The sequence below is a fragment of the Strongylocentrotus purpuratus genome, unplaced genomic scaffold (assembly GCF_000002235.5).
Source record: "Strongylocentrotus purpuratus isolate Spur 01 unplaced genomic scaffold, Spur_5.0 spur5_scaffold_12, whole genome shotgun sequence".
In the NCBI taxonomy this organism is placed as follows: Eukaryota; Metazoa; Echinodermata; class Echinoidea; order Camarodonta; family Strongylocentrotidae; genus Strongylocentrotus; species Strongylocentrotus purpuratus.
In genome coordinates, this window is record NW_022145597.1 from 12,213,114 (window position 1) to 12,237,992 (window position 24,879).

Genomic DNA, 24,879 nt, shown 5'->3' on the forward strand with positions numbered 1-24,879 from the left:
AACTATTTTTGGTAATAACATGCAATCACTGAACGTAATCGTTGCTTCGATGACACAACAAGGACAGTGTATTGAATATTCATGAGAACTGACACCCACCCGCCCAATCACCGAGAAGTAAAATGAACACACCGACGTACTGGGCGACCAATCAGAGACCGCATACGTTACAATGGCGCCTCGTCGGTAATTTTCTCGTTCACAAATAGTTCCTCATTACATCAATCACGTATGTATTACGCGTGTATTATGCCATCGCTCTATATATAGTCATGATTGTGACGTTTCTATAAAATATCAACAACTTTTGGCAATGAAAAGAATTTACCAGGGTTGGTGCGAAGTATGGGTAGATGATTAGACACAGGGCACGTCTGTGGGCTTTGACATATCAGTCAATACTTCTATCTGCACTTAAAAGGTTCAAGAAGTAGACCGGGTTGAAAAACCTTTTGGGAGAGTGAGAGAAAGAGAGAGAGAGAGAGAGAGAGAGAGAGAGAAGAGGTGGTTAAAATATGTAGAGTCGAAGTAGTAGTAGTAGTAGTAGTAGTAGTAGTAGTAGTAGTAGTAGTAGTAGTAGAAGAAGTAGTAGAAGTAGTAGTAGTATTAGTAATAGCAGTAGTAGTAGCAGTACTAGTAGCAGCAATAGTATAGTAGTAGTAGTAATAGTAGTAGTAGGAGGAGGAGGAGGAGGAGTAGTTGTCGTCGTAGTAGTATAGTAGTAGCAGTAGTAGTAGTAGTAGTAGCAGTAGTAGCAATAGTAGTAGTCGTATAGTAACAGCAGCAGTAATAGTAGTAGTGGTAGTAGTAGTAGTAGTAGTAGTAGGGTTATTTTATTATATGGGACGGGTGGAGCAGCAGTATAAAAACAGGAGTTATGTGCATAAACTTCATTCTAGTTTATAATAATGTGTATATATAATTGAAATGAGATTGGAAATCGAAATGGATTGAACTAGAATGAAAGGGCGGATAGACCCCAAAGAAAGAGGAACATCTGGTAAATAAAGCGCTAGACGCCACCTTCTACAAATTAAGGCATTTTTAAAATCAAAATATACAAAAATGTCCTTGAGCAACGCTATGAAGAAAATATGACAAAGGTAAATCTGAGAGGGCAGAGGACTATGTATTGTATTCAAACTCTCACGTAGAATTCAGCCTTTGCCTCCCAAACCTACGTATATTTACATAACGCGATAATTGTTTTGTAAGTCACGGTTGGGCGGAAGACGTCCCTCGATAATTTATTATATTTCAGATTTGTAGATTTATGGTGGAGTTTATCATGATGATAAGTAGGTCTGTGAACATTCCAGTAAACCGACAGCCTACGGGACCGACAGAAATGATTATAACAAAGAAGAACGCTCCATTTGGTCCAGCAGACCGATGGGCCACGAGGCACACAAAACAAGGAACTGCATTAGGGACAACGTCGGTCTCATTCCATTGGGCTGTCGGCCCAGTGAACCCTTAAGAAGATTGTCAGAAGGCCCACCGGACCAACAGTGTCGCTGTAGTCTGTATATATTACCATCAACACGTTCTTCCTTATCAAACAAGCATCATGAAGGGGGCGACCCCTCCCCGCCAAATTGAAGAAGAAAAACACACAAAACAGAAACTTTTGATGGTTTACCTCTCCCTAACCACTCCCTTCCCCTCTTTTCTGACCCCGCAGAAACTATGGACAAAATTTATGTCGGAAATCGGCTCTAAATTAATCACGCCTAACAATGGCATTCCTATTTAATGATAAACAAGAGGCGGAAACCCTAAAATGCAAGACGCAAACCTGACAGAAATCATCAAAATCGAAGCATAGCGCCAACACAAACCCAACAACAATAACAACCTAGACGATGGCGTAATATACCTTTGCAAAAAAAACAAAAAAACACGCAAACATGCCAGTGTGCACGTACGCCAAGCTTCAAAATTTACATTCAACAATGGCCTTTTGTGCATTTTCTTTTCAGTCAAATTCCATTGCAAGCACGTGAAAGGGCAGTGATTTTTATCGACAGCAAAATCTGTAGTCCTATTGCAATGATCTCTTTGTGTCTATACCTACCTCAATGGGCAGCTGTTTAGAACATGTGATATGACACGGGGGAAAAGGGCCTCCGACCTCGTATCTTGTTTTTTTCTAAAATATATTTATGGTCCACCTATTCGCCCCACCTGGAAATTTGTGTACCCGGGAAACTTTCGCTGATGAATTCATACATGAATGTTGCCAGGCCTTTAACTTGTACGTTTTTACCATGAGGTTTAATTATGCACATTTGTATGCAAATAGAAGTAAAATGAATTTAGATTTTAGTTGTGTGCTGGTATTATATCTGCGACCTTGGATAATTTCATACTTGCAAAACTAGTACAGCTTTCGATATCAAAAGCAATATTTCCCGCGTTTTATGCTGTCAAGTAATCCCTCAGTCTTTCTCTCTCACTCTCTCTCTCTCTCTGTGAACCAAAAATAAAAAAAGTTCACGGCTATCATTCTATTTTTATCAATGACGATTACATTGATAGTAATACCGATATAGTAATAACTGTAAATATTGATTTAAGTTTGAGTGTACGCCAAACTCGTTCACATTATCTTATTGTTATGATAATCACAGCTATGAGAATAAGATTTGATCAGGCTCTAAGCCTCGACTAGTTTCTCTTTCCTTTTCTTTATTTCTTAAAAGTATTACAAAGTTTTGGTATGGGGTCATGAATTGGGTTCAAATTAACATATTGGAAGCATATGCGTTCCAACAATATTTATTGATCGTTGTCGCGGTTGAAATCGAGTCTAAAGTTATGAAATTATAAATAATAAACTCTTTATGTTGTATAGCTCCCTCTCAAGGTCAAGATATTAATTTAGCTATGAAACAATGTTTCTTGACTAAAATCGACCGATTAGCTATTCCCGTTTGGAAATTATATATCACAACTACATATTCTGAGATTTTCATGGTCGCAACTACCATTGCACGGCCATAGGCGCTATTTGAAATTTATCAAAATTTACCGGGAGCACCGGTAAATTTTTATTTTCAATTTTTCTCGAAAACAGAAATGTTTTAGGGGCTAATTTTTGCAGTGCTTATAATACATGCACAGGGGCATCAAAATATATCAAAATTGTAAAGATTCACTATCCACCCAATTTTCGAAATTTCCCAAAACTTTGTATTACCTTTAATCTCTCTCTCTCTCTCTCTCTTCATTTCTTCATATTTGCTCTTTCTCCTCCTCCTTCTACTTCTTTCTTGATCTTTCTCCTCCTCCTCTTCTTCTTTTTTGTCTTTCTCATTCTTCTTCTCCCCTTTCTCTCCTTCTTTCTTTTCTTCTTATTCTTCTTACTTTCCTATCCTCCTCCTTCTTCTTCTTCATACTCTTCGTCTCCTCCTAAATTTATTTCATCTTCTACTTCTTATTCTTTATTTCTGTCTCTTCTAATCCTTTAGTAAACTTTCAGGTGGGACCTTGTCTGGGGGATCCACAAACTACAAGCTCTGATTTTTAGTGACCCCCCCCCCCCCCATTTCCTCATAAATTAAGAATTTCTTGTAATCATTTCACTATGTGTAAAGTGTATTTGTATAGTTACCAAGACAAACTGAATTATGTACATGCATTTTGTTCATACTTTCTGTAATAATATATATGTAATACCTTTGTTTATCTTTCTGTTGGAAATTAAATAAATATGAATTGAATTGAATTGAATCGAGTCATACATCTGCTCTGGTGCAACCGTATTTCAGAACATGTTAGCAATGACTTTGGGATAATCAATCTAAGGCAACTTCAAGAGCCTCAAGCTTCACCTTTGGTAATGTGCCCATCAGAAATGATTTCTGAACTCAATACAATCAGGTACCAAAATTGACTTTGGGTAAAATTCTCTAGAGTCCATTTCGTCATGGTCTGGCCCCTGTTGCATAAAACTTAACATTGAAAGTAACCAGGCTAAACAGCCAACGAAATCAAGGTTTCCATGCTAGTTACCATTGATGGCAAAGTTACCATCAATGGAAAGTTTTTTGCAACGGGCCCCTGACAAATGTTCATCAGGGTTATTATTTCAACTTCGACTTACATCAACTCTGAATAATGACGTGTCGCAATAAAAGTACATATTATTTCAAAAGGGAGCATTCAGACTGATACACGTAACAAAATCAATTCCAGAAGACTTTTAAAGATATCATTTGACTTTTTAATAATCATATCTGTTACTAAAAAATATTATGTAGGTCAATAGATACCGTCGATATTTATGGCACCAGGGTCCTGTCCTGCAAAGAGTTGATATCAATCACAAATATGTACATTAGAGATAGAAGATTGCAAAATTGCGATTGATTGGAGGACTTGCGATTGATTTGGATCAATCTTAACCCTTACTGTACTGGGGGGGGGGGGGGGGGGGCCTGGGAGGCCCCCCCCCCCCCCTCAACATTTTTGGAGATCGCGCCGCAACCGCTCGGAATTTTGAATTGTTGTTTCATGACTTTTTTCCTTCAAGTCTTACGCACATTTTGATACCATTTTCGTCGAAATGGGATATACCTGTAAGGTGTTACATAACAATTAGTATGCGCATGTCATCAAAAAAGTGCTATAATTGCATACATTCATGTACAAGCAGAAATGTGAAGATATGAATTGATATCAAATTGCTTTTATATGTTTCTCAAAGTAACTTGATGTATTTCAGAACAAAAGAATACATTAGAAATAAAACAATAGATATAATAACAAATAAAAAACAATGAAATACATAAGAAAATAAAAAGTTGAAAATCGCATCAAATTTGCATAAATTATCATTATTAATTACATCAAATAACTATTTTTTGTGTTAGAAAAGAAGTTTCATATGAATAATGAGTTTCAACATAACAAAAGTGGAGTCTGACAATTTTTGTAATGATTCTAGTTCCCTGTATATTACCAGATTAGATATTCATGAATGCGTAATTTGCGTATTCATAATTTATGCAAATTAACCTATGCATTTTCAAATATCATAAAAATAAATAAACCTCATGAATTTGAGATGAAGGAAACATTTATTCAATACATTTTCAAGATTCTTCACAAGTCTACGGACAAATATGTAGAGTTTTCTGTAAAATGCATAAAATTAGCATTTTGCATAATTAATTAGGCTATAACGACAAAAATTTGCATATTAGGAAAAAACTAATTATACCATCTTGTTCCTTACATAAATATCTACAATCATGCAAATCGGACATTTTGACGGCCGAGATCATAGGGGGGGGGGGGCCTCCGAAGCCCCCCCCCCCCCCCCCCAGTCAGAGAGTGCTCAAAATAGCCCAGTACAGTAAGGGTTAAAGGTAAAGACCAGTATTGGAAATGCCCCAATTTCAAAAAATGAAATGGAAGCTCTCATTACCAATCATGTGAAAGAATATGTTTTGACTAATACATGATGATAAAAAATTTGCCGGGAAACCGCCTACTAATTCACATATTTGGTAAATTTGTTTCTCTCATGGTCTGTGAGAGATATAGGGTAGTCCCATATACGTCTTTCTGTGTATAGTGCTTGTAACTTTACGCAGAATGGGCCAAATTTCTTATCTATTTGATGATTCCAGAACCTTGCAGATGCTAGATGCTAGATGATCAACCTTTTCTGATCGATTCCACAACGTTTCTTTCACAATGCTATCGCACGACCATAACTGGTCTTTACCTTTAACTCTTCGTAGTATATAAAGTACTTCTTGAACATAATTGTAATGATAGTTCAATTTTGCTGATCTCGACAAAACTTGAAATGTCGATTGAAATAGACGTTATTCAACTTGGACCATGACATGAATTCTTTGGTCTGACAGGAAAATAAAGAGATTAAAAGTTCTTTTGAATTACGGTAGTAATGATTAACAGGGTTAGAATCTTCTGAATCACTCAAAACGAAATTGCTTCATTTCATAAAAATCATTATTTGAATAGCAAATTGAAATCAAACATGTCAAATATTCAATTTACCCTGACATTAAAATAATTGATAGAAAAATGCTCAAAGAATCCAATAAAGTAAATTCATAGTGAAAGTTGGAGACTGCAATTATATTTTGAGATCGATTCTTTCAAACAAATTTTGACTAAATGACACACAAAGAAAGACAGGGAAGGATAAATCTTGATGTTTTACAACACACTACCTTATCCCACATAGGGAGAGTTGCTTTGCCAAAATTTTGAATCCAATTTACATTAATCCTAATCTTTTATTATACAGAGGTGTCCCTCTAAAAAAAAAGGTAAACCCATGTTTGTTGTTGAATTACTCAAGAATTCTAAATAATTTGTTTTCAATAATTTTTATATTGTTGGAAAGCGCATCTTTTTAAATTTCATATGGCACCGAAACTGATCATCACTCATGACCAATTTGAGTCGAAAAACCTGACAGTCCAAAATAAGCAAATGGCTGCTACCTTTGATTCATTATGCTTTTTTTAAGGAAAGAAAAAGATATGGCATTGTATGATATTGGATATAAACATCATTTGAAAGCTCATAATCACATCTTCAAATGGCACCATAATCATGATAGAAGACAGAGCATGCATGATCCTTCCATGGTCTCATATGGAAGAGAAGCTGAGCTTTTCAATGATATGTTTGTATAACAATGATGAATTCCACATCAATTAATATCATTTGAAAACCATAATGACCCAAACTTAACAGCCATCCACTTATTTTGGACAAGTACATTTCTGACACTGCCTCTTCAGGCTGTCTGAAATTAGCCATGCTTGGCCTCTTGACCATGACTTTGGTGTCGTTAGCAAGAGCAGAAATTGAGCTTCCCAATCATATATAAACTAACCAAGGAATTATTCAAATTATCAAGTTATTTACCTGTAAACTGGGGTATCCTTTTTTTTTTAAGGACACCCTGTATTAAAAGGTAGTGTTATTAATATAAAATGTGCACAACTAAAAAAAAAAAAAATGTAAAGCATTTTGTTTGGTGCCTGCAATAGTCCCAATAACACTGTTACCATTTGATACATGTCCAAATGAACGAAAGGAAACCAAAATGGGCTGTACTCAACATTGGCATTTCATAAAAAATGGGCATATATCAGATTTGAAGAAATACATGTATTAAGCAGCATTGTCATAGCCATTTCTTTGAAGCACTTCTTGCTAATGTCAACACCAACAATCGCTCATAGCCCCTTTCAGACTGGAGACAAATTTAGACATAACTCGTATAAAGTTTCACCGTTAGGCCAAAGGGACCTAAACTCTAGATAAGAACATCGTTTCAAGAAACCAGGTTTTCAAGGGGTCAGTTGACATGACAACTGACCAATCATCAGTGCATGCTCACGATAAGCCCCGCCCAGTTATGGTTTTCAAACGAGACAACGTTCTGGTGAGAATGAGCCTGATTCTCTATCAAGTTTCCAATTGAAACGATGCTCAACTATATTTTGACATTCAAACTAGAGAACAGGTAATAATCATATAGCAATACAATAAATTTGGAAAGTCTGAAAGAGGGGCTATTGTGAATGTACTATATGAATAGGAGGCATTTCTCTTCATTCTTTACTGAACAACAGGTATGCTGCTTTCGTTTTGATCTGTTTGGATTTTGATTCAGTTTCACAGAAGTAGTTAAACCTTGATAACAATGGAGTTATCCAGGTACACATACATCCCAAATGAGCAACATTCACAGACAGCTAGCTTTAAAGGGAAAGTCCACCCCCAAAATAAGTTTGTTTCGATAGAGGCAGAATAATAAGAAAATCAGGTGAGTGAAAGTTTGAGCAAATTCTGAATGAAAATAAGAAAGTTATGAATTATTGAAGTTGTGATCAATCAAATACAAATTGGCAACTCTGTGACTTATTATACGAGCTCTCCTTCATTTGCTTTGTGCATAATATTCCATAAAATCATGTTTTCTTCGTTATTGATGACGGAATATATATTTGTTCCTTGCAGGGGGAGTATAGAAACATATTTGCAATTATTATATTTAGGGTGCATGTATGGTTGAAATTTTTCTTGAGGGAAAATGAAAATTTTAGATTTTTTTAGTACTGAGCAAATGGAAGTTGAGCTCGCATGATACGTCATAGAGTTGCCAATTTGTGTTTGATTGATCACAACTTCAATAATTCATAACTTTCTTATTTTCATTCAGAATTTGCTCAAACTTTCACTCACCTGATTTTCTTATTATTCTGCCTCTATCGAAACAAACTTATTTTTGGGGTGGACTTTCCCTTTAAAAACATATATGACAAAACAAAGCAATAGTTAAGATAATATAGATCAGAAATGTCCAATAGACCATCAGCACATGAGCCCGAATAAACAAAGAAAAGGGGAAGATAAAAAAGGCTGGTCTAGTGGGCTGTGGGCTCATAGGTTGTCAATCTAATGACCCCCCCCCCCCCCCCCAAGAAAAGTTGTTACAAGGGCTAGCAAGGCTGTAGGTGTCGGTCTCGTGGGTTGTCGGTCTTTTGGGAAGTAGCCTATTAAATTTTGCCCAGTAAATTCTAACAATCATGGAATGATAATAGCATTAAAATATATTAGCTGTAAAACAATCAGATTAAAGTAATAATGACAGAATCCAACCACCTTCCTTCTTCCCAAGATGTTTCTTAACAGCTATAAATCACGTTAAACTATTGCCTACTGGAACAGAGCTGTCCCTGCATTATGCCTATGGGAAATAGAGAATTCAGTAGTCAACGGGTTAAAGGCCCACTGCACTACTGGTAGCTACTTGCGCCCTCTATATAACAAACAATGCCTAATTGGTGACCATTGGTCCCCCATGATCCTCTTTTTCTTATGTTAACTGAGAGCTGAGTTGATGAGATAACCACCTGTCCAGTGACCTTGCAGGGCAGTCTAATCCCTCCTGTAAACTACGGCAGATAAGCTTTAACAGCTATAAATCACGTTAAACTATTGCCTACTGGAACAGAGCTGTCCCTGTATTATGCTTATGGGAAATAGAGAATTCAGTAGTCAACGGGTTAAGATGCAAATGCAACGTTCCAAGGTAGACTGCAGAGGAGGAAGCTTGCAGATCAATCTCAAGGTGCCATGAGACTGGTCGGTACACTTCCATCTGACACTTGAAAGCGCTAGAGTCTTGAAGGTGCTGGAGTCTTGTGGAGAGCTGTAGGCCCGGGTTACACAACACTGGTCAGTACGGTTTCATCTGACACTTGAAGGTGCTCTAGTCTTGCAGAGACTTGTAGGCCCTGGTAACGCAACACACTGGTCGGTACGGTTTCATTTGAAGGGACGCTCGAAGTTCTGGAGTCTTGTGGAGAGCTGAAGGCCCTGGTTTCACAACACTGGTCAGTACCGGTTTCATTTGAAGAGACACTGTGGAGTTCTGGAATCTTGTAGACAACTGGAGACCCTGGTTTTACAGCACTGGTCAGTACGGTTCCATTTGAAGGGACGCTCAAAGTTCTGGAGTCTTGTGGAGAGCTGAAGGCCCTGGTTTCACAACACTGGTCAGTACGGTTTCATTTGAAGAGACACTGTGGAGTTCTGGAATCTTGTAGACAACTGGAGACCCTGGTTTTACAGCACTGGTCAGTACGGTTCCATTTGAAGGGATGCTCAAAGTTCTGGAGTCTTGTGGAGAGCCGAAGGCCCTGGTTTCACAACACTGGTCAGTACGGTTTCATTTGAAGAGACGCTGGGAAGTTCTGGATTATTGTCGACTTCTGGAGGCCCTGGTTACACAGCACTGGTCGGTAAGTTCCCTTAGAGACACATCAAGATGCCGGAATATTATACATGTAGATGGATGAAGGCCATTGTGATGCAAGACTCGTCAGTACAGTTCCAACGAAAACACTCACTGGACTCTTGTTGACGACTGAAGGCCCTGGTTACACTGGACTGGTCGGTACAGTTCCATAGGGGCCATTTGTGGTCAGGGCTTAGACCCTTGGAAGAAGTTCTTCTTAACGACGTGCCTCACACATTGAAGTATGATGTTCCTCTCTCGTCGGATTTCAGGTGCTAGTAGCTGTAGAATAGATATAAAAAGAGTGGGGAAAAAAAATCTTCAATGAGTTGAAATGGCAAGATAATGCACGTACACAACTTTTGGCATTTCTTCCCACTGAAAAGTTCATAGGTTTCGTATCAGGTGGAATGCCGTTGTATGTGTAAACAAGGCCTTTGGGGTGCAAAATTTAATAAGGCATGCCATTACACGTCCACATCCAAAGTACAATAATAATAGTTATAATTTTTTTAATTGTTTAGAGCATATCACATTATCATTATATTGTCTCTACCCACTATGTCTATGCACTTTCCAGGGGTGATAGTGAGCACTAAAAAAAAATAGGTTTTTTGTTTTCCCCTCTACCACGCCCCCCTTGAGTAAAAAAAAGAAGAGGATTCGCGGGGAAAAAATGGCATCTAACAACATTCTCGCCTTTCGAGTAAGAAAATTGGGGAAAAAATAGGGCAAAATAGGGAAGAATAGAGAAAATAAGAGGAAAATTGGGAAAATCTGGATAAATTAGGGAAGAAAAAAAAAGTCTGGTTAAAAAAAATCTGATTTTTTTTTTTATTTTTTTTTAAAGATTTAAATCGGTTTTTATCAGGCCTGACTTTCAAAGGACTCTGGACATTATTACCTACAGTACACACATACAGGCCTCTACATTGAGAGAAAAGGCATGTTTTGATAATTGCTACTCTTTCAGACAGGGAAAAAAATACTTTCGAAATTTTGGGGGCTACTTTTCAAGCTTGATAGCATGAAAATAACACTCTTTATTTTGTTTTGCATTGAACTCTATGCAGTTTTGGGGGGTTCTTTTATGACTTTCCGGGGGCTCTTTTTGGCATTACGGGGGCTTATTTGCCCCGAGCCCCCATGTATTTTTTTCCCTGCTTTCAGACCGCCCGCACTTTTTACTTCCAAAAATTCAACCTTCTCACATAAATCTGTCATTCAGTCCAATGCAAGATCACCTGATGCTACGACTATTCACATGAACTACTTTACATCATCGAGGAAATACAGATAAACTGAAAAACGTTGTTTTAAAAAAAAGTGTAACATCACAGCACATGGCTCGATCTTTTAAAGTCAATTCATGTCATAATTTATAGAAGATATTTTATTTATTTATTTCTTTTGTTTTTCAAACAACAATAGGTAGCTCAATGTCAACTAAAGGGCATTCCAAAGACCAGTTGACCTTTTCTTTGAACTTGTATATTGTATGCTATTGACACAAAGACCTTTTCATGACAGAAAGGATCTAGGGTCTGTCAATTTGACTTTGAGGCCCGAAACGGGGAATCGTTTCTCTGAAATAGGTATGATTGGTTGGCAGGTGTGAGTTTCCACCGTGTTCAAAGGGCACGTGAACCCACCCAGTTTGCAGACACGTACCCCGTGCATGTCATGTTGCAAAACAGGAGGTCTGAACTATGAGACTATACAAACTGTAAAGTCTATGGCACTCAATAAAAGAAGAAAAAAGAGAGAGAGAGAGAGAGAGAGAGAGAGAGAGATTGAAAGAGAGAGAGAGAGAGAAAGGGAGAGATAGAGAGAGATAGAGAGAGAGAGAGAGAGAGAGGAGATTGAAAGAGAGAGAGAAAGAGAGAAAGAGAGATAAAAAAGAGATCAAAGAGAGAGAGAGAGAGAGAAAGAGAGAGAAAGAGAAAGAGAGATAGAGTACATAACCCGACGATAAATGTAACTTACATACATATGTAAATGTATATGAAAGTAAAAGTTAGGCTAAGCCCAAGGCTTTATGGAAATGTGTTCAAGTGTCATTTTAGTACCTGTGCCTGCAGACCAGGAAAAGTATGTCTGGTTGGCTAGTGGTTGCCCGTAATGAAAACTTATTTCATTACAGAACAGTTCAATAACAGAAAGATACTAATTGACCTTTTGAATTCACCACAATGAAAGATTTAACTAAGCGCATAACCCTAAGATAAATATCAATCACATAAATTAATTTTATTTAGTAGTTGATTTTTCTTTTGCCCTTAGGTGTACACGACAATGCCTGTTGAATCACTGCACGCAAAATATCAACGATACATTTGGCAAATACAACTGCATTTTCACATCATGATTCTTATACTCTCTCAAATAATTTTCTTCAAATTTTCAATCTTATGTTAATCTTTTTATTGTTTATTGTTATTTCTATTCATTTGTTTTCTTCTTCTTCCTCTTCCTCTTTGTTTCCTTTTGCAATAAAGGGGTAGACTTGAAATGACTTAGGATTTAGGAGTAGAAGAGAAGAGACAGAGAGACAGAGAATGCAATGTGGTACAAGCTGATCACAAAAGTCTACGTCTGAGACATGTACAGCTAATAACAACAACATTATTCATACCCTTACCAAGTTTTGTAATCTTGTAAGTATGTGAAAGGTTGATGTGTCTCGATTTAAGTATCTTGAGAACGTAACATATTAAGCTGACATCTAAAAGCGTTCAACCAAAGCCCTAATTCAACCAGTCGACCTTTCATTCTTGAGTAATGAAAAAAACACATTAAGCATCAAATTTACAAGGGGTATGACATAGTTTAGTTGTTAGCTGTTTGTATGGAGAGAGATAAGGGGGAGAGAAACAAAGAAAGAGAGAGAAAGAGAGAGAGAGAAAAAAAGAGAGAGAGAGACAGAAGGAGAGAGAGGGGGGAGAAAGAGAGAAGGGAAAAGAGAGAAGGAGAGAAGGAGAGAGAGAAAGAGAGAAAGATAAAGAGAGAGAGAGAGAGAGAGAGAGACAGAGGGAGAGCAGAAAGTGAGCAATTTAACATGAAGTAAGGGCAGATGACCAACTTAACACTACATGGAGGTTGGGTCATCTTCAATTCACAGTCTACAGAAACGATGAGCAAATGGGAAACTGCCACGCATCAACCAATATAAACTAACTAAAGCAAAAGAAAAGTACCACGGCTATACCATGTCAGGGGGTAAAAAAATAAAATAATAATATCTTACCATCTCCAGTAAAGTCGCTTTATTCTGCTCCGTCCGTTTCTCTGCCCCCTTTCCCCTATTATTAGGGGCTCTCTTCTGTTTCCTGCGATCCTTTCTGTAGCCGCGGCTGTTCTTCTCCTGCCCTTCAGCGCCGACGTCCATCCTCTCATCACTCCTCCCATCGCCATGACAACGAGTCTCATCCGCATCTTTAGCTGGTACGGGTAGCCTTGATTCGGTATCAAGGGGAGTTTCATCTTTGGTACCTTCTTCGGTGGGGCACTGCTCTGGGGTCTCTTGGGAAGTGACTTCTTGAGCCCCGCTGTCATGTACCTTTGTAGCTTTATCTGAAGTGGTTGAAATAGAAGAGGAATTGTTTACGAATTCCTTAATGTTGGCAAAAAGATATTTTTCAATAAAAAAATAAATAAAAAAAAGATCAAAGAACAAAGACTTTCAAGATAACAACTCAAGGGATAATTTCAATACTTTTTCCGTCTTTTAGGAGCCAGAAGGGATTTAATTCTGAGTAATATTTATGAGAACTTAATGCCCTTTCGGCTCCAAACAGGCAATACGATTCTGTGTCCCTTGAACCATTAATACCACTTGTCTGCTCCGACAAAGTTACAATGATATCGATTTTCCACAGTTAAAACATTTGTAAATATAGTTTTGGTTTAATTATTTTCTTTGGTTATCTGTGATCATTACTGTAATTATGCAAGGAAAACAGGCCAACAATTCAACAACAAAATAATAATTTTAAAAAATCTTTAAAAAAAATAATCTTGCTACTCATTTGAACTTTCTTCCTTCTGATGGTAGGAATTTATTCCTTGAAATGCTAGAGCGCCGTATGGCAGCCGTGCTAAAGCCAGGGTAATAATCGGGAGCGCCAGGAGGGTCAAATCTGACTGACATGAGCGCTATACAAGAACCCACTATTATTATTATTATGGTAAGGAAATGGAAGTGTATAATACCAGGATTTAACACAGACGTACATCGTAATTCAATGCAGTATGCACACTGTACATGCATAGGCCCACAGAGGGTGCACTTTAAAAGTCTCGGCCAAAGTCCAATGCAACGATCCATTCGTTTCTTTTCTTTACCGATCAGTCACCCTTTCGGGGCAAGCACCGCAGACTGGAAATACGCAGCATTACATGAAAAAGGGCGCTAACAGCAAAACATGTTAGATTTTCAACACATCTCTACTGCTCCAAAGTCCTAACTGCGCACACCTATTTAGCTACCGGTAATTTCCCATTCCAAAAAAGGCTGTAAGACCTTTTCTCAGTTCATAAAATATGTCTGCCTATTTCACGGAAAAGGTTGCGCAACTTTTTTCTTGCATAAAAGACCTGTTGTCTGCCTTTTCTGAAAGAGGTAAAAACACGAACGACCTTTTCAAATGTGCGGTATAAGCTTCCTGTAAGCTTGCATATTTATTTGTAATTTCCTACCATTCTCCTTTCCTACTATAAATTTCTAAGCAGTAGGAAATGTATGTGAAGGTTCATTTGAAATTTCAGCTTCTTCAAATGTTCAGACCTTTAAATCCCCATGGCAATATGAAATGTGTGTGAAGGTTCGTTTGAAATTTAAGCTCCTTCAAATATTCAGACCTTTAATATCCACATGGCAACAGGATAAATTTGCCCTTCATTTGCAATCCGGTGATTTCCCAAACTACCCCTTGCACGGATATGTGCATAATATAAGTACTTGAACATGTAGAATCATGGCTAATGACTAGAGACTTCGGAGGGAAAGTGCTTTATAAGCACCGTTTTTATAATTATTATTATTATTAAGAGCATCATATTTCACTCTTATATTCCGCATCATGTAACTGTGGAATACACCATGATAGATCCACATTTACATGTACCCTGTATACTGCGCATGCAAAAGTACAGGCAGATTGAGAGTAGGAAGAAACTAGATTTTACAAAAACAACCGCATGTCCAGTGAGGGATTATATCATAATGATCAACAAGTAACGATCTTTCACATACATGTAACAGCAGTACAACCTTAAATGATACCGCCCCTCTCTTGCGCTACGTGTTTGCGTGAACGTTGCCTGCATAGTAAGCCTACGCGACTACGTCTGGCGTGTTCATTCATAAAATTATCTCTCTAGCCGGCCCAGACAAGTCGGTCAGTCATACACATTTATGCACGAGAGCCAAGACCTTTCTGCAACCGAAAATGGGTCTACAAACTTTATCGGAAAAGGTTGTGCAACCCTAAGAAATGTAGATTGAGGAAATGTACACTGACAACAACACAACGCTTGCGGATAATCTAAAAGAGTTCACATACAGGTAAAGAAAAAAAAAAATCTCATATTCATTATCACTTAATGCGCATGCGCTATGGGACTGCCTCTATTGCTTAGTACAGTCTGTAGTCTTTCGTCGGGAATGACACACAACCATACATAAAAATAGAACTTTATATTTTCATTGCGAAATATATATGTCAATACCGGTATTCTAAAGCCACAGTCCGATTTAGAAGGGGCACTCGTCCTTTTCGCTACAACGTCACCCTCCTCGAGGTTGTTAAGAAAGGTTGATCGACCCCCACAAAGGTGCTATCACAATGCACCTCAATAATCCAAAATAGGCCACACCCCCGTGCATTCCTTCTAGGAAAGAGGTCTAAGCCACACCTCCTCAAACAACCCAGGCCCCACCCACTACAAACAGATATTATACCGAAAGCCGTCCCTGCTATTTGATTAACAATGGCCTTTATTCAGGAAAGGTTGTATGGCCTTTCTTAGGGTTCAAAGTCAGCTACCTACAAGTGTACATTGACTCTGCTTGCATTGTAAGAATTTAACCCCTTCAATGCTATGGAAAAGCTAATCTAACTCACGTACATGAATACTTATGACTCCTAATATGTTTGGAAAAGGAGTGGATTTCAAAATCTTCTTGTTTTAAAGCCCGTCTGCACTAGTTTGGCCAGGAAGGATAAGACCACCCAGCGTGGTCACTGCAGGTGGTTATCTCATCAACTCAGTTCTCAATTAACATAAGAAAAAGAGGATCATGGGGGACCAATGGTCACCGATTAGGCATTGTTTTCTATATATAGAGGGAGCAAGTAGCTAGTGCAGTGGGGCTTTAATAGTAACATATTTCTTTTATTTACTTTTGGTTTCTCACTTGCATGTACATTACTTTGTCCATAAAGTTGGGTGACCTCACATGTGCTGACCTGACCTGACCTGACCCGACCTGACCTTTGCTCCTGTGACAATGACACTGGGCATAATTTCACCAAAGGGATATGGTTATGGTTAGAGTCGCAATTGGATTCGAGGTTAGGGTTGGATAAAGGGTTGGATAAAAGGTTGGGTCTGGGATTGAAGTTGAGAATTTGGTGTACAATTACGAACTCGCTTATTGTCGAGCAACCCTTTTTATCAAGAAAGTTCTATTATTTTTTTATTTTGTGTGGCGGGGGGGGGGGGGTTCAACTAATTTCAACTATTTAGAAAGATTCTGTAGAACAAAAGCACTCGATAGGAAAAATGATAAATTTTCATATTATGTGAACTTGAAAAACAAATTGATGTCAGTGTACCTGATAAAGAAATAGAAAAAGAGTACACCGACATGAAGGAGAAGTTAGAGAAGATTTATAGACATGAATCGAGAGGAGCTGGAATCAGAGCTCGTATTAGGTGGATGGAAGAAGGAGAGAAAAGTACGAAGTATTTTTTTGGTTTAGAAAAGAGTAAGGCAAAGAAAAAGGAAATTTCACAATTAAAACGTGGAAATGATAGTCGAATCGTCAGCAAAAATGAAGAGATTATGGAAGAGGTTGTAAAGTACTATTCAAATTTGTATAAAGAAGAAAAGCATGAAACCAAGAATATGAGCAATTATATTGGTTTTCAAAACATCAATAAATTATCTAACGAAAACAAAGAATAGTGTGATGGATTAATTACTGAAGAGGAATGTAAACGTGCAGTATTTGCAATGCAGAAAAATAAGACACCGGGATCAGAGAGAATCTCTATTGAATTCTATCAGGTGTTTTGGCCACAGGTAAAAACATTGGTGGTTGAAGCGTTGAATGAGTGTTATTCAACAGGAGTTATGTCAGACACACAAAAGACATATCAATTCCTTCGCGCTCCTTTTGGGAGATCAACCGACCCGCGCGCATTTTATATTACATGACATATTGTAAAATTCTCGACATCTTTTTACACTTTTCTTTACCATTAAAAATCGAAATGGAGTATAATATCCTCAATCGAGATATGAGAAGAAGGAAACATTTCCTTTACATTCCATGTAAAACCATGCCCTTACTTGAAAAAAAACCTCCGTCATTTTGACGTTAAACTTTACAATCCATTTAACTTTTTTACTTTCTCATACATAATGTCCATTGATCGGTCGCACTGTGCTCGATTGCCTTTCAATATACCAATCTTCAACTTTGCAGCAACGCGTTTTGTGTCAAATTTGTAAATCCTCAATCCCAGACAATGTTATATGATACGTAAGCTTTTCATACATATAAAGATCATTTTGATTTAATCATTTTTAGCCCCGTCAATTTTCATGTCAAATCATGCTTCATGTCCCATTTTAAAAGCCCGACCCAGGGTTTTGTGCCAGCTAGCCGTGTATGCATACATGTACGTAATGCATGCTATGCATACACATATAACTGAACATGCATAAGTACAGTACATGTACACACGCAGCGCAGCGCGTACCAGCCCAACGTAGTATGTATATATCAAATCTACTGTAGATGTGGACGGAGAAAGAGCGAATTGGTGTTCTTGACTTTGTCTTTGTTTTAGATCTTTTCTTCGAAGAGTTTGATTCTAGCAATTAAATTAAGCTAATTTTAGTAAAGTATGTAAATATGTGATGCTCTTCATGACATTATCACTTCATATACCATTGAGATTTGGGATCATTTACTGTACAAAAAAAAATGTATAGACTATATCTGAGATTGAGAAATCTAAAAAATTAAATATGAAGCAGCATCGGCCATTTCATTGGGTCAGTACCATTATGAAAATAGGGGAACAATGAGTGGGATGGGTTTAGTGCCGTCACAATAAACTTGCGCATTACACGCGTACGTATAATTAGAGCAATTTAAGCACGGCCCCCAAGAAATAATGAATACGGCCCGACCTCTCTACACACAGAACTGCACAGATACCGCACAGTCCGGTCAAGGCGGTACGCGTAGCGTTAAACTGCCAAATTTACAGAAATTGTTAGGAGCGCTTTTGCTATGAAAGGAATTGATATGAAGGGCTCATCACATTGTTATTTAAGAAAGGTGATGCTCATGATTTAAAAAACTGGAGACCAATCACTTTGCTTAATTATGACTATAAAATAATGGCAGCGGTACAGAAAGTCATTGGGGAGATCGTACATGAAAATCAGACAGGTTATATAAAAGATCGTCTGGCAGCCAGTAATGTAAGGTTGACAAAAGACATCATTGAATATTTTACTAAAAATGGTCAAACTGGAGCAATTATGCTAGTAGATTTTTCTAAAGCATTCGATGTCCTAGATATACAATTTCTTAACTCATGTCTAGAAAAGTTTAACTTTGGTGAGTCATTTCGCAAATGGAGCTCTGCCCTATATAAAAATATTTCAAGTTCGGTATTGGTTAATGGTTGGATTTCCAAAAGTTTTGATGTTGAAAGAGGCATACGACAAGGATGTCCATTGTCAGCACTGCTGTTTATCTTAGCTGCCGAGCTCATGGCAAACAAAGTGAGAAAAAATAATATTATTAAACCAATAGAAATGGTCGGGTATGACCTTAAACTAAAGTTGTTGCAATATACCGACGATACATTATTTTTTGTTCCGGATGAAACTTCATTAAATGGAATTTTACATGAACTGAATCAGTTTGGCGAAGTAGCAGGTCCAAGAATAAATAAAGAAAAGACAGCCATGATATGGCTAGGAGACACTGATAGAAGTTGGAATTTAGAGAATCAGGATCTTAAATGGTCCCACAAACCTATTAGATACTTACATGTAGGTCACTACATGTATTTTAATAATAATGAAGCTCTAAAGATGGACTGGGAGCAGAAGTTGATAAAATTGAGGAAAATTCTTGATAGCTGGACAAAAAGAAGCTTAACCATTTTTGGAAGAGTCACGGTACTGAAAAGTCTAGCACTTAGCCAAGTTACTCACTTGATCATGGTTGATTCCATCCCTCCAAACTTTTTGAAGTTGATAGAAGGCATTATATTCAAATTTATTTGGAGTGGGAAAACAGAAAAAATCAAAAGGGTTTCTCTTATGGAAGACTACAGTAAAGGTGGTATAAAAATACTTGACATACAAAGGCAATTGTTCAGCTTCCGACTGAAATGGTTAGGTAGATTTTTCAATGAGAGTAATGGAGCGTGGAAAACATTTTTTTCTTACTGGTTCAACTTATTGGGAAGCATCAAGCTACTGCTGAACTGCTCTTATAATATAACCACACTTAATGATATTCTAGTTCAAAAGAAAATTCTGTCATTTTACGTAGAAATCTTAAAAGCATGGGAAATGATTAGATTTTTTTTTTTAAACATCACTTTATTGTTCAGAACTTGCACAACAAAGGAGAACAATAGCCCAGGACAATTCCATTTTACTGGAAAATGCAGGGCATTAAAAGTACATACATGTAGAAATACAGTGAATAATGTTATGTAACATCAACAAAAAATTTACTTATTTTACAACATAGTGAAAGCTGAGGAGTTATGGATATTCCTAGCTAAAGATGAAATAAGAGGAGCTAAATATTGAAATTTCATTTGATATATCAACTTAATAAATACGAAGCATACATAATGAGTATTATAAGAGTTTGATTTGAGTTAATGTTTAATACAAGAGGATTCTATCAGTGCCAGGCAATGAAAAGAGGCGAGCAGTAGAAAGAAAATATAAGACTGGTTACAAGGTGTATTAACCAATGTGTGTGTGTGAGTAATTACATACTTGAAATGCGAAGGGGAATTTTGGTTTCCCATTTATTGGCATTCTTTGAGTAGTAGATGACAAACGAAGAAACAATAGATAGTTTGGATAGAGTCTGTCGAACTTGTTTCAAATTGACAGGTTTTCCAATTTCTTTCAACAGCTGCTTTAGCCTCGTCACATTGTCCGGCGAAATATGACCTCTAGAGCCGATTTCCAAAGGAAGATACACCACAGAATATCCATTAGCCTGTATATCGGCAACTAACGGGGCATACTTGTTCGATTTATATTCATGTGCCTTAACAACATTCATTTCAAAGGGAACTGACAATTCAATTATGAGGATTTTCTTTAAGTTCTTCCAAAAAACACAAATGTCTGGGATGAGGTTGGTTTGGGTACACTCTAGTGGAATTGTGGAGATGCCTTCTTTTGTCCATCGCTCTACTTTCAGGTCTGTGTACATAATAGTGTCGCGAAGAGAGGCGATGCCTTCTTGAATAATTTCGGCAAGATACGAAAGTATGTTGTCATGGCGCCAAGTATAGCGTCCCTCGTCAAGTGACACAGGGCATGCGTTCAATACATGGTGTACTGTTTCTCTATTTTCACATTTTTTACAGTTTGCTGATGCCCTTTTACCCCATCTAGTAAGGTTTGCATTCGTATTGAGTGTATCTGAAAGCGAATTCATGAGAAATTTTGCAACTTTGTTGGGTAGGTTGTATATCAGGCTTTTCCATTCTACTGATTTTGATTCCAAGTTTGCAAGTTCAAAAAACTTGCCTTGGACTGAAAGTGACTGGATATGATTCAGCCAGTCCTGTGACCTTTTTTGTACTAGAGAGTCTTTAACCTGTTTCTTCAATTTTGGAAGAGTGGCATTAGGGTCTTGAAGCGATTGAAAAACATTATGACTATTCACCACTGTTGACTTTTTTCTGGTCCACTGAGATTCTCTTTGAAGGGCAACATCTAAGCAATGATTAACCTTAGCATCACCAGTTGCTCTTATTCTTGTGTAGTTTATTGTGTGAGCTTCATAGTATAGATCAGAAATGTTGAGTATGTTAAGACATTCTGGCATATGAAGGAAGGCCAACGTGGCCGGTCTGGCAAGGCCAGACCATTTTTTCAAGTATCTATTGCATAAAGCATCTAGTAGTTTTAGATGAGTATCAGTGAGCTCATTGACTGTGAGGTGGAATCTCAGTGATGGCAGAAAATAGTCAGCAAATACTTTCAGTTTGAATTCATTACGTACCAGAGCTTTATCAATATTTGTAACACCGACTTCAATCATTGATTTTACATACTGATATTTATCATCTGATGAGTTGTCATACGATACAAGTGAACCTAGAAATTTGAACTCTTCCGTTTTGAGGGTTTCAAGTTCGATATTATCTAAGTGAAATTTCAAGTCAGTTGGTGAACCTCCAGATATTGAAAGGGTTCTACACTTTCTCTGTTTCAATTTTAAGCCAAGCGATGAAGTTCGACTAGAGATTGTATTCATGAGTCGTTGATGGGTTCTCTTATTACCTGTTATTAAACAAAAATCATCTGCAAATGGTGCAGTGATGAGCTTTTGGCCATCTAGCTCGTATCCCAATCGGCTGTTTTCCGACAGAACTTCAATTATTGGATTGAAGCAAAGGAGAAAAATTATCGGCGATAACGGATCCCCTTGGAATATGCCCTTTTTAAAACGAAACTGTTGTGAGTTCCATTCTTTAGTCGAAACAAAACCATTAAGGGAAGAGTACAGGTTCATGACATAATCAACAATCGGTCTAGGAATATTATTACGATTAAGACTGTATTCAATAAGATCATGCGGTACTGATCCGAAAGCATCTTCAAGATCAAACCAAGTAAAGTGTACCGTTCTACGGGACTTTTTCGTGTGTTTAATAATTTCATGAACCACAGTATTGTGGTCAAGACAACCAGAAATACCATGCAAGAATCCCTTCTGGACAGTGCGATCTACAAAATCATTATCAGTGACAAAAGTTTTTTAAGCATACGGTAATAGATACCATCAGGACCTGGGGAAGAATGGGAACTTTTCCTTTGGAGAACATTTTTAACGTCCTTTGGTCTAATGGGATCTGTATTAAAGTCCGAAATTGGGTTCTTGAGCGGAGGAATCCAAGATAGACTAGAAGGGTCAACACTCGACGGGGACTCGTAACGTGATTTGAAGTAGTCATTGGCGGTATCTGCACTGCAAGTGGGCGTGGCACTACGAGAGTATAGAGAGTCTTTCACGATCTTTTTGCTGAAGTCCCAAAAGTTTCTTTTGAAACACCGTTCTTCATGTTGCGCGTTTCGCTCACAGGTTTGCTCATCGCGTCTTTTCTTAAGGTGAGTGTAGGTTGCGAGAGCTGCATGAAACATGTCTCTATCTTCTTTCGAGCTGGACTGCCTGAATGCACGGCGGCGAAGACGATTTTTTAGCTTCCGTGCCTCATCCAGAAGCTTTGGTTCGCGTCGGGAGAACGATCTCTGTTCATTCTGATTGTTGACAAAGTCAGGTATTTCAGCGAAGAAATCTTGAAGAATAGATTCGAAGTTAGAACCCGCTTCAGCTGGCGTGAGCGTGTCTGTTGCTAGGTCATTATGCAATAGGCGTAGACGATCCGCGAGTCTGGTATTCAGAGAATTCCATTCTGCACCTGGCAACTGGGGTAGTGAGAACTTAATAACTGTTGCCAAAAGGCAGGCGGTTGCAAGAATAGGTATCATGACGCTAACTCTAATAGATGGGACTGCAATCTTAAATGCATACAATTCACAAGTCACAGCTCATAAAGTATTTCAATATATATCGAAAACTAGTAAATACACAGCAACCTAAATATAAATGACAACTCACCAGTTACATGGTTCCAAAGTAAATCCAATAAAATCCTAAATTAACCTAAAGTAAAATGCAGATCGAATGGAGGCAGAAAGTGCAAGTTTGCAAAGGCTACATGGCCATGTCATGCCTCCATTTTGCAAAAAACATTGCATTGCATTTTCGTTTGGAATGCACCTGCGATTTCACTACAGTGAAAGATGTTTGTATATAGACACATGAACCAGTTAAAGTTTCAGATCAGATTATTTGGCACAACAAACATGTGGTGTATGATAATCAGTCGCTCTTTTATAAAGGCTGGTATGACAGTGGTCTAGTATTTTTAGGAGACCTTTTTACGAGAGATGGCTTTCGGTCAAAAGAATATATTTAATCGCAGGTGCATTCCAAACGAAAATGCAATGCAATGTTTGACTATGCAAGACTTAAACGAGCGATACCTCCTGTATGGGTCAATAGTTTAAAAGAAGAATTTATGCATGATTATACTAGACAAGAAAATGAAAACAATGTTCCATATCTGTTGGTGGCAAATAAGGTAAAACATGTTACTGATATAAGTAGCAATCGTTTCTATAAACTCATTCCTTCAAGAACTGTATTAACTAACACATGTTGCCTTTATTTGGGAAAAAAAAATTAATGTAGATATTGATTGGTCTAAGGTATTCAAGCGTAATCTTGCTCAAATTAGAGAAAGCAAATTACGAGAGTTTAATTTGAAATTACTGTATAATCTATTGCCAGTAAGAAGTAATCTTTTCAAATGGGGAATATCCAATGACGATGTATGCCCCAACATGTAATATAAAAGAGGATATGAATCACGCATCTATAGAATGCAAACTAATTGAGCCCTTCATTAAACATATCAAAGAAATATTAAGAGATGTATACAAAGTAAGGATACTGACGCTCAATATCCAACACCTACTCAAAATAGATTGTGAAAGTCATTGTATATTATTCTTTACAATAGCATTTTGGACCATTTATGAATTGATTGTTAAACGAAATATAACTGGGATAGACAAGAGAAAAGTTGCTTCTAAACAAAATCTCCATAGAGAAATTATAAAAAGAATGGAAAGTAAATCAAACTTAAAGATGAACAGAAAGCTTTTACCAAAAGAACTGTTGGGTGTTATTTAAGAAAAGAAAGGAAAAAAATGAAGAAAAAAAGAAAACAAAATTAAAAAGGAAAACAAAAGAAAGGGAATCAAAACTATCGTTATAATTTGTATGTTAATTAAGATTCAATTGCTTTGCAAAGCAAAACTTAAGTTCATTTCTTTGTTCTTATGACAATAATAATGTTTTTGCGATTATGTAAATTTGATTTGTAGTATTGTATCTTTGAATGTAACCATGTATATATAATCAATAAATCCTCTGATGAGGCAAAGAAAAAGAAAAGAAAAAACTATTTAGAAAGGTTATTTTGTTCAAATTTTAACCTGACGTTGAATTTAAAAAAAAAAATTGAATAGTATTAATACCCTATTATACTCCATGTAAGTAAGAAAAGCTAGAAATCATTTCCTGAAGAAAAAAAAAAAAAATTACACTATACAAATAGTAAACATTCATTTCTAAGGAAGGCCTAATCTGGCAATGGCAGAATTATTTAAACTTGGCATGTTTATGGGTAAAAAATATACATAAAATTGCACGACTGCCAATTTTGATGAAGTCTAAAATCTTCTCAAGTTTCTTTGATTTTAGATGAGTACTATGATATCATAAATTTGAGCTGCCTAGGTTTTTGGATAATTGTGCTTATTAACCCCAAGGATAATAAAGTACTTGAACAAAACATTTACAATTCAAGTGAACTTTTAAGAGTAATTTTTACTTCAAATTTAATATTTAAAAAAACTAATAATATAGGGGCAAAAACCGAGGCTAAGATTTGATTATCCAACACAGAAAGATACATTGTTTCATTAA

At 37.1% G+C, this 24,879-nt stretch overlaps 1 protein-coding gene across 1 annotated transcript in view; it reads right to left on the reverse strand.

Annotated features, from left to right (window-relative positions):
• Positions 1 to 8,927: 8,927 nt before the first annotated feature.
• Positions 8,928 to 24,879, reverse strand: part of LOC100892763 (nuclear fragile X mental retardation-interacting protein 1) — a 39,449-nt gene continuing 23,497 nt past the window's right edge. Inside the window, exons 8-9 of the mRNA XM_030981840.1 lie at positions 13,050 to 13,375; positions 8,928 to 10,084 (exon numbers count right to left, since the gene is read on the reverse strand). Coding sequence (XP_030837700.1) covers positions 9,989 to 10,084; positions 13,050 to 13,375 — 422 coding nt within the window. The 3' untranslated portion in view covers positions 8,928 to 9,988. The remainder of the gene's footprint in view (positions 10,085 to 13,049; positions 13,376 to 24,879) is intronic.